General features: G+C 39.1%; 2 protein-coding genes across 4 annotated transcripts in view; one reads left to right on the top strand and one right to left on the bottom strand.

Moving 5' to 3' along the window:
* The window catches only part of PTPN11 (protein tyrosine phosphatase non-receptor type 11), a 117,348-nt gene extending 109,245 nt beyond the window's left edge, over positions 1–8,103 (bottom strand). For both annotated transcript variants that reach the window (XM_077159891.1, XM_077159892.1), the window contains exon 1: positions 7,907–8,103. In XM_077159891.1, the coding sequence (XP_077016006.1) occupies positions 7,907–7,920 (14 nt within the window). In that variant the 5' untranslated portion in view covers positions 7,921–8,103. The remainder of the gene's footprint in view (positions 1–7,906) is intronic.
* Positions 8,104–8,207: 104 nt separating this feature from the next.
* RPL6 (ribosomal protein L6) lies at positions 8,208–18,077 on the top strand. Of its 2 annotated transcripts, none has more exons than XM_077159894.1 (7): positions 8,208–8,232; positions 14,601–14,840; positions 14,931–15,029; positions 15,889–16,032; positions 16,663–16,711; positions 17,269–17,453; positions 17,889–18,077. In XM_077159894.1, exons 2-7 carry the CDS (start codon positions 14,601–14,603, stop codon positions 18,039–18,041), a joined length of 870 nt encoding a protein of 289 aa, XP_077016009.1. In that variant the 5' UTR covers positions 8,208–8,232; the 3' UTR covers positions 18,042–18,077. The 2 variants fall into 2 exon arrangements, with proteins under 2 accessions (XP_077016009.1, XP_077016008.1); XM_077159893.1 differs by lacking the exon at positions 8,208–8,232 and adding an exon at positions 13,668–13,738.
* Positions 18,078–18,317: the final 240 nt, after the last annotated feature.

Here is an 18,317-nt window from a genome sequence, read left to right as displayed (position 1 = left end):
CCCAATCTTTGGGCTCACCCCAATGAAACTTACTCAAAAGAGACACTAAGCCTACTTATACCTATGTCTAAAAGTCACCCCCAGAGAATCTCTTTTGTTGCTCAGATGTCGCTTCTCTCTTCAAGCCAATTCAGCAGGTGAATTTTCACTGCCCTCCCCACTCTATATGGGACATGATGCTCAGGGGTGTAAATCTCCCTGGCAATGTGGGTCACAACTCACAGGGATGAGCTTGGACCTGGCATCATGGGATTGAGAAAGCTTTCTGACCAAAACAGGTAACAGAAATGAGGCAAAAAAAGTTTCAGTGGCTGAGAGATTTCAGAGTTGAGAGGTTATCCCGGTGATTATTCCTATGCATTATATAGATATCCCTTTTGTGTTTAAGGTGTATTGGAGTGGGTAGAGGGAAGTACCTGAAACTGCTGAACCATATTCTAGTAGCCTTGATTATTGGAGACGATTGTATAACTATATAGCTTTTAAATGTGACCGTGTGATTGTGAAACCTTGTGGTTGATGCTTCCTTTATCTAGGCTATGAACAGATAAGTAAAAAAATAAGGACAAAAAATAAATAAATAATGGGGGGGGTAGGGGTAAAAAAAAAGTGAGCAGATTGCAATACTAGTAGTCAATGAAGGGGAGAGTGAAGGGTATGGGATGTAAGGGTTTTTTCTTTTTTTTTTTCTTTCTCTTTCTGGAGTTCTAAAAATTCTAAAATGTTCTAAAAATTATCATGGTGGTAAACAAATACACAGCTATGTGATGATACTGTGAGCCATTGATTGTATACTTTTGATGGACTGTATGGTGTGTGAAGATATCTCAATAAAAATATTAACAAAAGAAAGAAAGAAAAGGAAAGTTATATGGGGAGGTGGCCAGAAGTATTCATTCTCCTCTAGTTTATTCTAACACCTGCAAAACCTGCCAGCCCCTGCCAACACCTTCTAACTGGTCATCTTCTGCAATTATTTTTTATTAATTAAGGGTTCAAGTTATAATAAGGCTTACATGGTTAACAACCATCTCATTCAGAATCATAAGCACACACAGGGACACTCAGGTACAAGACCAGCACTAGTGAAAAAGCACCTCAAATCAATATCTATGCAGGCTTCAGTACCGACTATATACAAGCCCTGTGCTGAACGGGCTTGAAGAAATGGAAGACAAAATCCCTGCTTGCAAAAGAGTTTATATACCCAAACTGTGCCAGTGAATCACATGAGAAATCTAAATCCTTCATTAGGGAACACACATTCTGTAAAGGCTTAGCTCTCTGAAGCTAGGAAGTTAATTATGTCAAGTTTTAAAAAAAAAATGCTGATGATTACAAAGAAAATATAATGATGCCGAATATTTTGTTATAGCTGTGGATCCTCCACCTCCAATATTATGGGGAAATAGTCAAGTAGGCTAGTCATTTCAGGAACTTATTCTCAAAATTGCTATATATCCCTAAAAAGAGAGTTTAAGTAGGGATCCAAAGTCTACTTTCCGTTTCTTGCCTGAATAGTGATAATTTATTCAGTATATCTTTCCTAGCCACTCCTCCAGAAAAATCACTATCTTTATCCCTGGGGAGAAAGTGTATAGTTTGTGGCACTCCTCAGATTTCTCAAAATATCCCTTTTTTCTAATAAAATTTTAATATTCTATAGGAAAAGTGTTAAGACATGAACAGAAGCAGTCAATAGGGACAAGCATTCTAGGTAACAGAAGGCTAAAAATAAATTGTGAAAGCAGCTACATCCTTTTAAATCACTATCATGGAGTTTCACTGCTCAGCATCTCTGCTCTGATGACATGGAAATACAAGGAAACTACCTCCAAAAAAGTCCTGCTACTAACTGCTTCTTCCCTAGTTTAAAGCCTCTCTCATGGTCTCTCTGATCTCCTACCCACAGCACCCAGAAGAATATTTTTAAATAGATCAGCTCATGTCACTCCTCTGATCACATCCTTTTATGGTTTTGCATTGCTCTTAAAAGACAAATGCCTTTCCATGGTCCACATGACACTGAAGATACTAAAAATCCTTGTGTGATCAAGTCCCCACCTACCAGTCTTGTACCTGCTCCCATGTGCTCCCTCTGTTCTTCAATCCTCCTAGAACTTTCCTACCTCAGCACTTTTACATATATGGAACACCCAGTACCTAGCACAGTGTCTGACACATAGAAAGCCCACAATAAAAGGTTCCTGAATGAAAAATTAGATCGTTCATTAGGGTAGGCCAATGGGATGATAAAGAAATGGTTCTATAATCTATCATCTGTACAGAAAAAATGGGTGTGTGTAGATATATATGTATATGTATACGTATGTGTGTATATATGCATATGCATATGTATTATGTGTGTGTTTGTTTCTCCATATTGATAAATTCAGTTTGGTACTGACTTTATAATATCCACTTAATTCCTGGCATACAAGTCTGTCTCTCTCCCAAACTGTCATCTTTGCAAATAGGAATGGTATCTTTCATATTCCAATGTTGCCAGAGAACCAAGCACTTATATGTTGCTTTATCCTCTAAATTGCATAGTAATGAACTGGGCTTTATTTTAGGGTGTAGAACTCTACTCATGGGTCCACAACACCAACAGAGTCTGCTGATCATCAGTACCAGCCTTTCCTTTCCTTAAAAACATCAGTATTAGATGGCAAGGGCTGTCTGTGATTCCCAAAGGGAAAGACTAGAATAAGCACAGTGCCCTCTATTGTTCTGTAACCGCCTAACAAAGTACACCAAGGCCTACTACTAACAGTTACAAACAGCGGCCCTGCTTTTCCAGGATCTTGTGATACCCTGTAGCTGTCTCCATACTGACAGTGTGCAAGAGTCAGCTCAGTGGCAGCCTGTACACTTCAACAGCTCTGGCCAAAAGTCTGACCTTAAATTGGGACATAACATGAATAAAGACAACCCAGTTTCAACTGGAAAGACACAGAACTGGTGTTTTTCAGCAAGGCATGTTTATTTATTCCCACAGGAGATAAACAAACATGGCCACCAGGGAGAGGCTGGAACAAAATGTACTTGACCTGTGCTAAACCAAAAGCCCGCAGCCTGAGAACAAATCAAATTCTCTGCTCTTATCAACTCAAGTTGTCACACATGCCTTTCAGAAGGATGTACTATATGCTGTAGCAAGATCTGGAGAATACAGTTTTGTCAGTTGAAAAAGGCAGAGTGGGGCAGAAAAAAGTTCTCAAATCTAAATTCAGTACTACAACTGACCTGTAATTACCTAAAGGGAAATCAGTTAATTGTTCGATCCCCCATTTTTCCTATTTATGATGTTGAAAAGAATCAGTACACTAAATATACTGACATTTTAATTACTACACACAGAAAATCTAAACTGTAAACATACTAATCAGATACATTATTTTCATAATTAAGCAAAACCAAAAACAGAATAACATTTGCCATTCAGGTCTCCAGTCATATTATCAAACTCCTTGAAGAGACCTTCCCTACATTTCCTGTTAAAATGAACCATATTCTCCCTAGTCATTCTCACATTCCCAAGTATTATTTTCCTCCCTGAGTACTACCCAATACTATCTTTTATTCAGTGTTTGTTTATTTTCTCTCTCAGCCATGAGAACAATAACCTTTGCCTCCCTCACTCCTTTATCATGCATGGTTCTAAAACTACTTGTTAAACAAATGAATAATGAGGTTAAAAATAATTTGAAAAAGAAGAACAAAGTTGAATGATTAACATTATCTGATTTCAAGACTTATTATAAAGCAACAGTAATCAAGAACATCTGAGTTGGCAAAAAGACAGACAAACAGATCATTGGAACAGAACAGAATCTAGAAATAGACCCACACACAAATGATCTTCAACAAAAGTGTAAATTCAGTGAAGACATATAGTCTTTCCAACAAATGGTGCTGGAACAACTGGATATCATATACAAAAAAAGAGAACATTTAACTATAACTCATACCAAATAAAAAATTAACTCAGAATGCATCATGGACCTAAAAACCATAAAATCTCTAGAAGACAGAAAAAGAAAATATCAGTCATTGTATTAGTGAAGTTTCTCACAAATAATATCAACAGTATGATCCTTTAAAGAATAAACAGATCAACTGGACTTCATCAGAATTAAAAACTTTTGGTCATCGAAAGATACTGTTAAAAAAATGAAAATAAAATCGATTGTGATGACAAAAAAATATTTATTCCTTCTAGCCTCCAATGTTCTGGAGCAGCTAGAAGGAAAAATCTGAGAGGATCATATGTTAGCCCATGACAAACTCTGGGATCTGTAACTAGTTGTTGAAGACTGCTTTGAAACCTATTGCTTTTTCTTTCTTTTGCTTTGTATACATGATATTCTACAATATAAAAAGTTAAAAAAAAAATGAAAACTCGAGCCACAGACTGGAGAAAATATTTGTTATTCTGAAAAAGGACTTGTACAAAGAACTCTTAAAATTCAATACAAACACAAACCACCAAATAAAAAATTGGCGAACTATTTGCATACATACTTCATCAAGGAAGATATACAGATGGCAAACAAGCATATGGAAAGATGGTTAACGTTATAGGTAATCAGGGAAATGCAAAGTAAACCCCAAGGAGATATTGCTACATACCTATTAGGATGGTTACAATGAGAAAGACAGATAATAACAAGTATAGGTGAGGATGTACAGGAAGTGAAAATCTCATGATGGGAATGTAAATGTAAATGTGAAACCCTTATGGTGGGAATGAAAAAAATGTAAGTGGTGAAACTCTCATGGTGGGAATGTAAAAAGTGAGGAAATGAAACTCTCATGGTGTGAATGTAAATGGTAAAACCACTTTGGAAAACAGTTTGACCTTTCCTTTTCTTTTTTCTAAACTTTTTTATTATATAGTATAACATATATACAAAGCAAAGAAATAAAAAAGCAATAATTTTCAAAGCACTCTTCAACAAGTAGTTACAGGGCAGATGCCAGAGTTTGTCATGGGCTACCATACGATACTCTCATATTTCTCCTTCTAGCTGCTCCAGAATGTAGGAGGCTAGAAGGCTTAAATATTTTTTTACCACCACAATCAACTTTTTCCCTTTCTTTTCTTGTGAAAAATAACATACATACAAAAAAGGCAATAAATTTCAAAGCACAGCACCACAATTAGTTGTAGACTATACTTCAGAGTTTGACACTGGTTACAATATTACAATTTTAGGTTTTTACTTCTAGCTGCTCTAAGATACTGGAGACTAAAAGAGATATCAATTTAATGATTCAGCAATGATATTCATTTGTTAGATCCTGTCTCTTCTGTATGGATTCACCACTACCTTTGATCTTTCTATTTCTCTCTTTAGGGGTGTTTGAGCTATGGCCATTCTAACTTTTTTCTCTTTCTTAATTTTTATTGATAAAACAATGCACAAGCACATACATTCCCAACATACAACATTTCATACATAATGCACAATCAATAGCTCACAATATCATCACACAGTTGTATATTCATCACCATGATCATTCTTCAGAACATTTGCATCACTCCAACTAAAGAAATAAACTAACTTTTTCTGAAAAGATTAAATATACATCTACTACTATATAATCAACTTATTTCACACCAAAAGAAATGAAAGTCACACAAACACTTGCCAATCCAAATGTTCATCAACAAATGAATGGATATCCATGTGATGGATACTCAGTAGTAAAAAGGAATGAACTATTGAAACACACTACAACATGGATTTACTTCCAAGTAAGAACGCTGAGCATAAAAGCCAGACAAAAGTACACACTGTATAATACCAATCCATGTATATAAAATTCTAGGAAATGAAAAACAATGAATAGTGACAGAAAGCAGAACAGTGGATGGTGGCCTAGGAACACGCGAGGGATTATAAAGGAGCATGAGGATTAGTGGGTATGTTTGTTATGGAAATTATAGTGATGGCTTCACAAGTATATATATAAGTCAAATTTATCAACTTGTACATTTAAATATATGCAATTTATTGCATGTCATTTATCACTCAATAAAGCTGAATAAAAGTAATAAAATTTACGATAAAAAAATAACGTCAATTTTGTGTTGTGTTCATAATCTGACTTTTTAGGTTCTTTTCTATAATAGGTGAGTAATAAATATCAAGGCTGGAGGGGAGGAGAAATTATTCCCTTTAAAACTGTCATCGGTACCACTTGCTGAGCTGGTTATGCCCACACTTTCATGCTTCTAAACCAACAAGCTGGACAATGCAGGGTCTATTACTATCCAGGCCCTTACCCTACCCCCAATCTCAGTCTTTTGTCTCCTAAAGAAGCAGATCCTTACATGTCTGGAAGAGCAGACACAGGGAACAAAAGGCTCAATGACTATTTGACAGATTAAAGAATAGACAACTGTTTTATTTTAAAAATCCCTAAAGAATTAGAACATTTGATGCTATACACTGTTCTGCTGAAATGCAATTATATATTACCCAAAACTGCAGACACTTGCCAACAGACCTGTCCACGTCACTCAATTCTAGGAGCTTCGCATTTTCTTTTTTCTATTTCTTTTCTTTCCAGATCCATGAGTGAATAACTTGCAGGTGTGTTTTAACGAGACATTCCAATATTTTGAAAAGCCTCTCATTCAAAAACACCCAGCAACTTGAAAGTTTTTCAAACATCTAAGATGGTGACCATAATCAAGGAAAAGAATAGATAACTTCTATGTATGAGTTGAATAAAGAGAGTGGTAATACAAAATAGCATAATCACTATCTGAAAACAATAGGTAACACTCCCCCTTACCAACAGAATTAAGGTTTACAAATGATTAGCAATAGTTATAAAATAATAATAGTAGCATGCTGATTAACGGCGGATTCTGGCTTCATCATTACTAATTGTGCGACGTTGGGCAAGTTGTCTAACTTCTTCAGTTAGAATTAGAGTTAGAGTATTCTTCTAACTTACTACTCCTCTGTTAAACAGGAATAGTACTACCTTATAGGGCTGTTCAAAAATTAAACGTGTTAAGCTTAGAGTAAAAGCTAAATGTTAGTTTTTAGTAGTATACTGTTTACTTTCAAAAGCTCTCATTAACTCACTAATCCTCCTTCTAACCCTAGAATGACACAAATTTAGGTTCAAATCCTGCCATTTACTAGTATGTTACTTTGAGCCTGTTTCCACATACACAAAATGGGAATGATTAAACTACCTGACTTTTAAAGTTGTGCTAATCACTAAATAACTAGATAGAGCTGTCTTCCCTTCCATCTCCCAAAGCGAAGATCGCAGAGGAAGGAAATACTTCTAATAGCTACAGATACCGTCAATTTTTCCATTTCTGGCACTTGAGAGGCGGGGGGAAACAGGGATGCAAAGGTATATAACGGGGTCAGGGATACTGAGTGAAGCCCTCAAATGTACGCAGGACGCAGAGTGACCCAGAACCGCTCGACCATCGGGACCTGGCCCCCGGCAGCTCCTTCCTCACCCCTCCCGCGTACTGGGTCGACCAGCCTCCCCGAGTGAACGGGGTTATTTCGGAATCACCATGAGGCAATTCTCATGAGGCAATGGGTCAGGAATGCGGCGCCGAGCCGAGCCGCTGGAGTCGGTGGATCTTCGGGCAGCTCTACCTGCTCGCGTAGCGACAGGCATCCTCCAGGCTGCGGGAGCCGGAACTCAGGAAGGCAGGAAATGAATGGGTCCCCGAGGGGTGGGGGCGCGGAGCGGCCGGAGCCCCGGCCGGGTAAGAGCAAAAGGGTTGGGAGAGCCTGCTTCCCCAACACAGAGCCAGAGTCGGCAACCCGGCGGGGGCGCCCCCTCCCGGGCGGGGCGGACTAGCTGGAGCGGGGGCTAGGCTGAGGCCTGGAACGGGCCCCCCGGGGTTCCTCACCTCCGCGATGTCATGTTCCTCCCGCCCTCCGGCTCCGGGACGGACCCGCTCCTGCTCAGGCTCCACTGGACCCGGTCACATCGGGCTGGCCCGAGGGAGGCCCGCTCGGGACCGGACACGCGGGCAGAGCCAGCCGGCCGCGCGCAGACCCCCCTCCAGGCCTGGGGATCCCGGAGACAGTGCAGCCGCCCGGCCCCCCCACCCCACAGCCCGACTCGCTCCTCCTCCTCCCCCGCCCTTTGCCTGAGGCTCCGCCGTGACGTCACCTCGCGCGACGCCCACTGCCACTTCCTGCTTCCCGTCAGCCTAGGACTGAGCGGAGACAGGTAATGGTAGGTCGGTTAGTGCGAGGAGCCGTCGCAGAATAGTACCCAAAGCGCTCTCGAGCCCTCTAAACCTTGGCCGCCGGGCGTGAGCTCCGCGCTGGGTGTTGTACCAATTCCTATGGACCTGTTGCATCCTTTTGCATGGTGGCAGTTTCCATCCCTGCGCGCGAGACTGCCAAAATCATTCCTTAATTTCATTCCATAAATCGCCGCTCCACTTATTATCTGTGTAACCTTGGGAAAGTTATTTCATTTCTCTGTGCCTCAGTTTCCTCATCTGTAAAATTGAGGAAGTAATGATGTTTTCTTCTTAGGATTATTATGAGAATTAACCATGTAAAGTCCATAGTACTGAGTTTGCCCTGTATAGTAAGTGCTTTTTAAGTTAGCTCTTTTTATCTTTATGATTAAACATTTGTTGATTGTTTTTCAAATGCGAGGCGCTGTTTTAGACTATGAGGATATAACAGTGAATTAAAAAGGCAAAGAAAAAAACGAACTCGGCATGCTCGTGGGAGAAGATACAATAATGAAGATAAGTAAAATATAGACAGAAGTGGAGATAAAGTGATATGGAGAAAAGGCAAGGAAGGAGGAGGGGAGTATTATATTTTTAAACAGGGTGTTTAGGGGAAACTTAAGATGGCATCTGAATAAAGAGCTCTTGAAAGTAAAGGAGCAATCCCTGGGAATAACTGAAGGAAGGGCATTTCAAGCCCAGGGAGAAATGAGTTCAAAGGCCCTGAAGCAGGAGGCTGCCTCCTACATTTGAAGAACAATAAAGAGGTCTCTGTGGTTGGAGCAGATTGAAGGTGGGAAGAGTAACAGGAGATGTAGTAAAAGAGGGGTAGAGTTGGTATAGGGCCCTAGGCTAATTTAATAAGTTTGGGCTTTTTCATAATGAAATGTGAGCCTTTGAATTTTGAGCAGCGGAGGAACATAATCTATGTTTTGAAGTCTTACTTTGGATACTCTGAAGTCTAGGATCAAGGGAGTGAGGTCAGAGGGAACAGGTCAGAGGCTCCTATAGCTTTCCAGGCTGGAGATGATAGCGACTCAGAGGAAGAGAAGGTAGAGCCCTTACCTTATGAACCATATGACTGGCTAAGAGCCACAGAGCTAATAAAATAGCAGAGCTATGATTTCAATACATATCAATCTACTTCCAAAATTACCATTTTTCTCTGAGTGATGCCCATCTCACTCCTCTACAAAAAACTGCTTCAGCATTGATGTGCTATTTGCAAAATTATCTTTACAAAATTGTCTTATGTGCCTATTTCATTTAGATAATACCTGTTCAACAAGCCCCTGTTTCTAATCTCCCTAAATCTTGACCACCCTTATCTTTCCCCTACATAACCCAAACCACAAATAAATGGTTCTTAGGACTGCAGGTTTGCCCTTTCCAACGCATTCTCCACTTAATAGCCAGAGTAATCTAAAATGCAACTCCAGACACTCCCTGCACTGATTAAGTCAAACAATTTTTTGACATGGTACATGCAGTACAAGACCTAGCCTGGTCTGGTTCCTACCCTCTTCATTGCTCCCTCCTCTCCCAGCCCTTGCTTCACTATGCTGAATGACTTTCACTTCCCCTCAGAATGCCAATTTCCTAGCTCAGAGCCTTTAAATAATAGCATCCTGTCTCTGTAGGGTTCTTCCTGCCCCACCTCCCCATACATGCGTCAGATCTCAAAGAAGTCACTCCTTTGCAATAGGAAGCCTTACTTGATTTCCCAGTCCAGATTAGGAGATCCCAAAGACATCTATCCTGGCTTAGTTAAATATTGTAAATCTAAGAGGCAGTAATATGGGGATTACATTTTTGACCTGTGAAGCTCAGCCTGGCTGTGTGCCTGTGTGGCCATGGACAAATTACTTGATTGTTCTATGTCTCAGTTTGCTTCTCTGTAAAGAGGGAATCAAAAATCTACCTACCTCATAGGGTAGTTGTGAAGATTAAAAAGGTTAATGTGAAGTACTTGAGCAATGCTTGGCAAAGTAAGAATGTAACAAGTGCAAGTTATCATTTGTCTCTTCTCAAGTAAACTATAAGTTCCTTGAATACAGAAGCCATACCTCACTGGTCTCTCGTATATTCAGTACACTCTGCAGCTAAAGTGATCATTCTAGAATGCAAATCTAATCATGTCACTCCCTTGTTTTATGAAGGAGGCTCAAAGCCTTTAGCATTAAATTAAAATCCTTCCATTAGCAAGTACTGCCCTTTTGGATATGGCCTATGCCTACTTACTCAACTTCATTTATCCCCAACCCTTATTCTTATTTTTTCTCCTTTTCTTCTCTTTTTAATGTGATTTTATTGAGATACATTCACCATATTATCATCCAAATGTACAATCAATGCCCTCATATACTCCTGCAGTTTCCAAAGGCCTCCTACTGACTGTTATATCCCTGCCTTCCAAAATTTAATTCCTCTGCCTTTGCCTGGAATACCCTTCAAACCCTTCTCCATCTAGAAAACTAAATGTCATGCAAGGTTCGGCTCCAACTCAGGCACCCACTTCAGAAAACATTCTCTGCACACACACCCCTAGATCACTTGCTGAGAATATAATAGAGGCCCCCTTCTGCTCTTGGTGCAGCCTGTTTGTGCCTCTGTTGGTACCTAATACACTTCAGTGCCATTGTCTCTAGATTATGAGGCTCCTTTTAAATAAAAATGTATCATCCTTATATCCCCAGAGCCTAATGGTGCCTGGCAAATATAATAAAATGAATAAGAAATATTCATTTTTGAGATACTTTATTTGAATTCCTTTCTCAACTACAAAAGCAACACAATTTCCTTGCAACAAGCCAAATAAAAGTTATTTTGTCCCCCTTCCTCAATGTGTACATCTCTACTCCAACCCGCACCAGCACTGATGGTTTGATGAGTATCTTTCTATAGCTTTCTCTATACCTATACTCACAGTCATTCGCATACACAATATAAACAAGATTTTCTCCTGTTTTATTTTTTAAATACGCATATATCATTCACACATGATCTTTGTGATCTATTTTTCCACTTAATTATGTAAGGGACTCTCTCTATAGAGAGAGATTCTCTTACTGGACAATTCTGCTTGTCAGTAAAACTATGAGCTATATATATGATTTTAAACTTTCTAGTAGTCACATAAAAAGAAGCAGGTGAAATTTATTTGAATATATTTTATTTAACATAATATGCCAAAATATGCAACATGTACTCAATATAAAAAATTCTTATATATATATTTTTTTCTTACTAAGACTTTGAAATCCGGTGTGTATTTTGTACCTACATCACATCTCGATATGAACTAGCCATATTTTGGGTGTTCAATAGCCACATTTGGCTACTGCACTGGACACTGCAGTTCTAGACCTTCAAATTTAATTCATTCTTTCCCATAACTGCATAATATTCTGTAGTGTGGTTGCGCGTTATTTAGTCAACTATTTCTGTTTAAATGGACATCATATTAATTTCCAGGGGATTTTTGCCACTTGTTACGGTCTAGACCTATCTCTTTTAGGGTATGGGATTGAGCAGCTCCAAGACCAAAGAACACACCGGGCATGGAATTAGACATGAGTTTATTAGGACTTACGAACAGGAGACAGCAGTGGCAGTCTGAACAAACATGAATAGCGCTCTGCAATTAAGTAGGAATCAACAGGACCAGTTATAGGGGCCTGAGACAAATAGCATGGTACAGTTGGGTCTCGTGATTCAGGAGGTTTTGAGATTAGAATCAACATGTGTCAGAAGGATCTTTAGGCTGTAATTCTAAGATAATAGTACTACAACAGCATAGATATAGAAAAACGGTAAATTATCATCAAAGAAGTTTCTGCAGGTCTGTTTAATGTATAACTAAGATAAGTGGCTTGACCATTTTTTCCTCCTCTGGGGAGTCTTTTTTCTTCTGGCTTGTGCTCTGGTCACACAGGCTACTGTGTGCTTAAGGTTTAATCTTTTCTCCTAAGAGAGGGAATTCTAATCTCAGGGTTGCCACACACTAAAAATATTCTTTCATGAACTTCATTATTGAGTGAGTGATTGAATAACTATGCTGATCTTAACATTAATACTGTGTGAGGTATTATTAATATCACTAATATCATTCCCATTTTATAAATAAGAAAACAGAGGTACAGAGGCTTATTATAAGTCATACAGCAAGTGGTCTCTAGGTTAGAAAGACAGTGCTCTTTCTGCAGCACAAATGCATAGTGGTTTTATATTTTTCTGTGGCCCTTTCTATGGCACAAAGAGATATGATTCAACTTAACTATATGTGTGACTTGGATAAGTGATTTATTCTAATCAATCCTCAATTCTTCTGAAATTCCACTTCACAGACAGGTTATGATGAAGCTTAAAATGAGTAAGTGTAAAAATGCTTGCTTTGAAAATAATAAAGCACTGCACAAATTTCAAAGCATTTTATATATGGTAAACCAGGAGTGTAATAAAAATGTCTACTTTATAATTAACATTATGATTATTATACTACTTATGATATTTTGCCCAACTAAAAACTGTAAGTTTTGCCATACCTCAACAAAATACAAAGAGGGGCTCATTTATGTTCTATTTAAATGACAGTTCTTTTAACAAATATTTTGTGGAATTTACTAGTGTCTGAGATTGTGAGAACTTTTGAGGGGCTCAAGTAAGCTATTCTGCAGTTGATTCACTCTGATACATTTCCTGAAGCAGGTTTCTAAGAGCTTTGCTCAGGAAGCTGAACAAATAAAGCTGCTGATATTCCCAATCTCAAAAATAAGCAGTACTTAAACTTTTCCTTGAGAAGATCATATACCTAGACTGTATAATCCTAAAATCATATAGCCTAATAGGATCATGCTTATCCTTAATCTGTTTGGAAGGAAGACACCTTTATAAGCGATACTTTTCAGCAAGCTTGACAACTCTGCATTATTGCTTTGAAAATATTAAAGTACTGCACAAATTTCAAAGCATTTTATATATGGTAAACCACGAGTGTAACAGCTGAAAGTGAAATCTCTGAGGTCCTCAGAGGACTCAGATCACTGCATTTTAAATCCTAGCTTTTTTAACCCAGCGTCGTTGACTATTATTATGGAATATAGGCATTAAATCAACTGTGAAGAAAATGGCCGTGAAAGGGATCCAATTAGGCTTTTCATATGAAAGATTTCACTTGATTTGGATTTCCTTCAACTATCTAGCCATGCTTACGTTGAAAATGGTAGTTATTGTCTAATAATATTAGGCAAACTAAAAAATTGGTAACCCTATTTAGGTTCCCAGAGATACTTCCAGAATTTTATTGATGTATAAAATGAAACACTTGAAGACAAAATATGACTTCCCTTGCCTCTTTATAAATCCCAAAGAAGGGAAAACTACATCTCCCATAATGCCCCATACCCGGAAGGAAGTGGGACTCGAGAACTCCCGTGATTGCTTATAGACCGGAAGCTGGCTCCTTAGTTCTCTTTCCCATCTTGCGAGGTAAGAATGGCGGGCCTCCTTTGCAAGACTCGACTTCAAGACCCTAATCTTTCGCCATCCGAACCAGGCGGGCATGAAGACCACATCTGCAGGGGGTCGGGCGTGCTCGGGGCTAACTAGGAGGGGTCTGAGACGCTCCATTTATTTCGATTGGGTTTGCGGCTTAAGGTTTGAGATGGAATGCTGCGGAGGTTGCGGCAGCTCGCCACCTTCCTGGTCTGGGGGCAGAGGGCCCCTGTGGGGACCCGTAGTAGGCTGATGAGGCCGGAGGGACCACAGCGGTGGTTCGCGCCCTCAGATCCCGAGCTCCGGTTGCAGAAGATGCCGCTGGGGTTGTCTCAGCCACGTTGGGACTTGGGTGTGAAGCCAAATGCTACTTTTCCCCATTCGCAGCCGGAAGTTGCCGCTTTGGGCCTTGCTATTCGTTCTGTAGGGGCTGAGTTTCATCTAAATGTGCGGGTATCTTCACCTAAAATCGAGTTTCATGAATGAGATAGTTTTTAAAGGTTAAAAACAAAAGCCAAGGGAGCAGACAATTGCAAGTTCCAGCCTTGCTGCTTCCCAGCAGTGGAGGTTTGTTAAAAGTCTCTGTACCTAAGTTGTTTGTTTCGCGAAATAGGGATAATGATGGTGGTTGGGACTTTTGACTGCTAAACTTTTAGTGAAAATGCAACGAATTTAAAATACCCCGAAGTCATCAAGTTTATGGTGTCTTGGGGAGGCCATGCAAATACTAAGCATAATGCAGCCGGGGTAAAAGTGTGGAGGGAAGGCTATGATCTGGGGAGCCCATCATTGTGCTCTAAGTATTGCCTTATTAAGGGATCACACCGTTTTGGTTTGTTTGTTTTGGTATTGGTAGATGGCGGGTGAAAAGGCTGAGAAGCCGGCTGCTATGGAGAAGAAGCCGGTAGCCAAGAAGACTGATGCGAGTGGCAAGGTTAAGAAGGGTAGTAACCTCAAGACCAGAAAGCCCAAGAAGGGGAAGCCTCACTGCAGCAGAAACCCGGTCCTCGTCAGAGGAATAGGCAGATATTCCCGATCTGCAATGTATTCCAGAAAGGCCATGTACAAGAGGAAGTATTCAGCAGCTAAATCTAGGGTAAAAGAGAAGAGAGGAACCATAGACCATCATTTAACTTTGAAGATTTTGTCTGTTATTTGGCTTTTTGATGTATTTATCTCCTTGTAGATTGAAAAGAAAAAGAAGGAGAAGGTTCTTGCTACTGTCACAAAACCCGTTGGGGGTGACAAAAATGGAGGAACCCGAGTGGTTAAGCTTCGCAAAATGGTAAGATTTGAAGGAAATGGTAAATTGGATCCATTTAGCTTAACCTTGAGTACTGTGAATATTTTTATGCACTCAGATTTTAGAAGTTTATGTATGTCTACCAGAGAATTGATCATCTAAGGTAATAGTTCTGGATTTGCTTTTTGGCTTTACATCTAACTGTTGAGTTACTTTTCCTTGCTTCCTTCACATGTAAAACAGTAATAAAGGTTTAACTGAGGGTTAATATAATACTCTGGGATACTACCTGGACCATCCAACAATGAGCTGGTTTTTCTATCAGGCGGTCAAGAAAGACTGACAACTAAAATATGGCGTAGTTGGAAGCAGATTTTTGGGTCATTCGTTGTCATATCCTGTATATTATTTTTATAATAAAATAAACTGGCAGTAGTTTTATACCTTTTGTTTTGCTATTTGTATATAATATAATCAGCAATGCATGTTACTGTGGGAATCAGATAAAATGGTGAAGCACTTTATTGGAATTGGAAGCAGCCTCTTAATTACACTGTGCAAAATGTGGTATGAAGCGTTATGGTATATGTTAAGGGCCAAGGACCCCAGGAAAACGTGAGAATCACACCGTAACAGTGTATAATTTATTTTGCCATGTGATATCTAAGGTTTAGTTTCATACCACATTTACAAAGATAACTTCCATGATCCTTTTCAACTTTGCTTAAACACAGTTCCTTCATTAAGTGCTTCCCATCCTATGTTCTTCATGTATTGGTTATAGAAATATAATGTTGACCTTTTCCAAATTAAAAGTGCAAAAGAATAAGTATGTAACTGAGCTCAATTTTACTAATCTGAATGGCTTGTTCAAATAAATTTGAATGATGATTCTTTCAAGCCTAGATATTATCCTACTGAAGATGTGCCTCGGAAGCTGTTGAGCCATGGCAAAAAGCCCTTCAGTCAGCATGTGAGAAAGCTGCGATCCAGCATCACTCCTGGGACCGTCCTGATCATCCTCACTGGTCGCCACAGGGGCAAGGTGAGTGAAACTCCTCCACTGGTAGAGCTTCCTTTTAGTTCCCTGGAGTGCTTGTTCGTTGTGTGTTTGTACTCCAGCTAGAGTTCCTTTACTTACCTGTGTTGATTGTAGTTTTCCATTATAGGGGGAAAACATGATCCAGTAAAATCCAGTCATTCTGTAGCCATTCCAGTATAGAAATGGTCATACATACTGTGCATAGTTTCCCACCTTTTTATGTAATGGAAATGTTTTCCTTTGTTACAAATAACATTTAATACATAACATACAATTATTTATTTAAGCCGTTTCCTGCTGTTGGTTATATCACTTGTTACAGGTGATTCAAATGAACTTTTACCTGAAGATGTTTCTGTATTTTAAAGTTACTTAGGATAGGATTGCTAGAATGAAATTACTGAGTTAAAGGGTTTTTATTATTATTATAATTAAAAGTAGTTTCTGGTCTTTTTTTTTTAAATCAAGCATACTGCTTGTATTCTTGGTTTGCCCCTGTTAGTTTGGCATGATTACTTCCAGAATTGCTGAGCATGTCTAGAAATTTCCTTTACCACATTTGAACATTTGTGATTTGATTAATTCAACATTCAGTTTCTAATTGCAGAAACATGATTTCTGGTTAACTTGCAGAGAGTGGTTTTCCTGAAGCAGCTAAGCAGTGGCTTGCTACTTGTGACTGGTAAGAAAACTTAACAGATTTTGTATCCTCTGAACGTAAATTTTTAAATGGTTGTAGTGTCTTCAGGGAAGTTTCATGTGTGCCTTTAATGGAAGTGATTTTTAAATTTTGTGTGATAACATAGCACCAAGTAACCTGTCATCTGAAATACAGTGGTTGGCTGCTAGCCCCAAGGAATGCCTCCTGCATAAAATTGTAATGGGCCTGTCACTGATCACACCGGGGTTTGTTCTAAACAGGTGAAAAGTAAGTAGTTCACTCTCACAGCTGGGCAGCCAGTTTCCAGTGTAGCTCTATCAGGCCCCTGTAGTTATTGAAGGTTCTGATCTATGACTGTCCTCTCCCACCCTGGGAGATTTAAGGGGGGAAAAAGCCTTGGACAAACTGAGATCTTGAATAATTTGTGATACTGACGGTAGAGAGTGTTTTGGATTTCTTCAAATTTCACAGACAAATTACAAATTCTACTCACCATGTTTTTGCAAATCTGAGCTTAATATCTACTTAGTCCTTAAGTGTTTGTTTCTCCTTTGCCTTGCCAATTTTTTTTCCCTTAGGACCCCTAGTCCTCAATCGAGTTCCTCTGCGTAGGGCCCACCAGAAGTTTGTCATTGCCACATCCACCAAAATTGACATAAGTGGTGTGAAAATCCCAAAACATCTCACTGATACTTACTTCAAGAAGAAGAAGCTGCGTAAGCCCAGACACCAGGAAGGTGAGATCTTCGACACAGAGAAAGAGGTAAGGTTCTATTTTTCTAATACACTGTGATGATATCATTGGCACCTCAGGTTGGGAATATGAATAAACAACAGGATTTAAGCATTGTTAGACAGAGAGAAGAAAAGTAAAGTGTAAGCAATGAGGAATGTCTGGGAAGTATTTAGTACTGCTCCAGATTCTTCTAAATTCAGTTCTTAATGGGGGCAGGGAGCTAAACTCAAGAATCCCAAGGCTTGGTGTGAATTGCAGCAGACAAAAGGATAAGACTTGTTTTTATTAGGTAAAAGAGGTATTTCATAGCAATCCAAGAAAAGAATTATCAAAATTTCAAAATTGCCTTCAGTTGTCTTAATATTTCTGGGAATTAGTACTTATGAAATAGGGTTCCTTGGTTGACCAAGGAATTTGGTACTTTTTGCCCTGCTTTTTAAATTCTAAATGTTCTTTCTTTAGAAATACGAGCTTACAGAGCAGCGCAAGGTTGATCAGAAAACTGTGGACTCACAACTTATGCCAAAAATCAAAGCTGTTCCTCAGCTCCAAGGATACCTGCGTTCTGTGTTTTCTCTCACAAATGGAGTTTATCCTCACAAATTGGTGTTCTAAACTTGCAAAGAACCTAATTAAATAATTGATAAATTTTGTTTGTGTCTTTTTTGTTGTTAATTCTCTGGGTGGACATTTGGTTATAATGCGGCCAGCTTAATGGTATTTTTGCCACTGCTAAGAGAAATGGGACAGTGGTTTCAGCTGTATACTAAATTGCACATGGATGAGAAACTGTTAACATGAGTTATTTCCTCCCTTTTAATTATCTAATGTCCATCACTCTCCCATCTACTCATCTGCCCAGTGTTTACCTCCTTTAGCTCCTTCCCTATA

This window comes from Tamandua tetradactyla, chromosome 5 (genome assembly GCF_023851605.1).
Source record: "Tamandua tetradactyla isolate mTamTet1 chromosome 5, mTamTet1.pri, whole genome shotgun sequence".
In the NCBI taxonomy this organism is placed as follows: domain Eukaryota; kingdom Metazoa; phylum Chordata; class Mammalia; order Pilosa; family Myrmecophagidae; genus Tamandua; species Tamandua tetradactyla.
The sequence above is the reverse complement of the archived record's forward strand: the minus strand, read 5'-3'. Positions and strand labels throughout refer to the sequence as shown.

Bases quoted from the DNA above. Each gene is read 5' to 3' on its own strand.
- RPL6 (XM_077159894.1), top strand. From the start codon at position 14,601: ATGGCGGGTGAAAAGGCTGAGAAGCCGGCTGCTATGGAGAAGAAGCCG. The intron at 16,033-16,662 runs GTGAGTGAAACT...GTTAACTTGCAG, and splicing joins CTGGTCGCCACAGGGGCAAG to AGAGTGGTTTTCCTGAAGCA. The intron at 16,712-17,268 runs GTAAGAAAACTT...TTTTTCCCTTAG, and splicing joins TGGCTTGCTACTTGTGACTG to GACCCCTAGTCCTCAATCGA.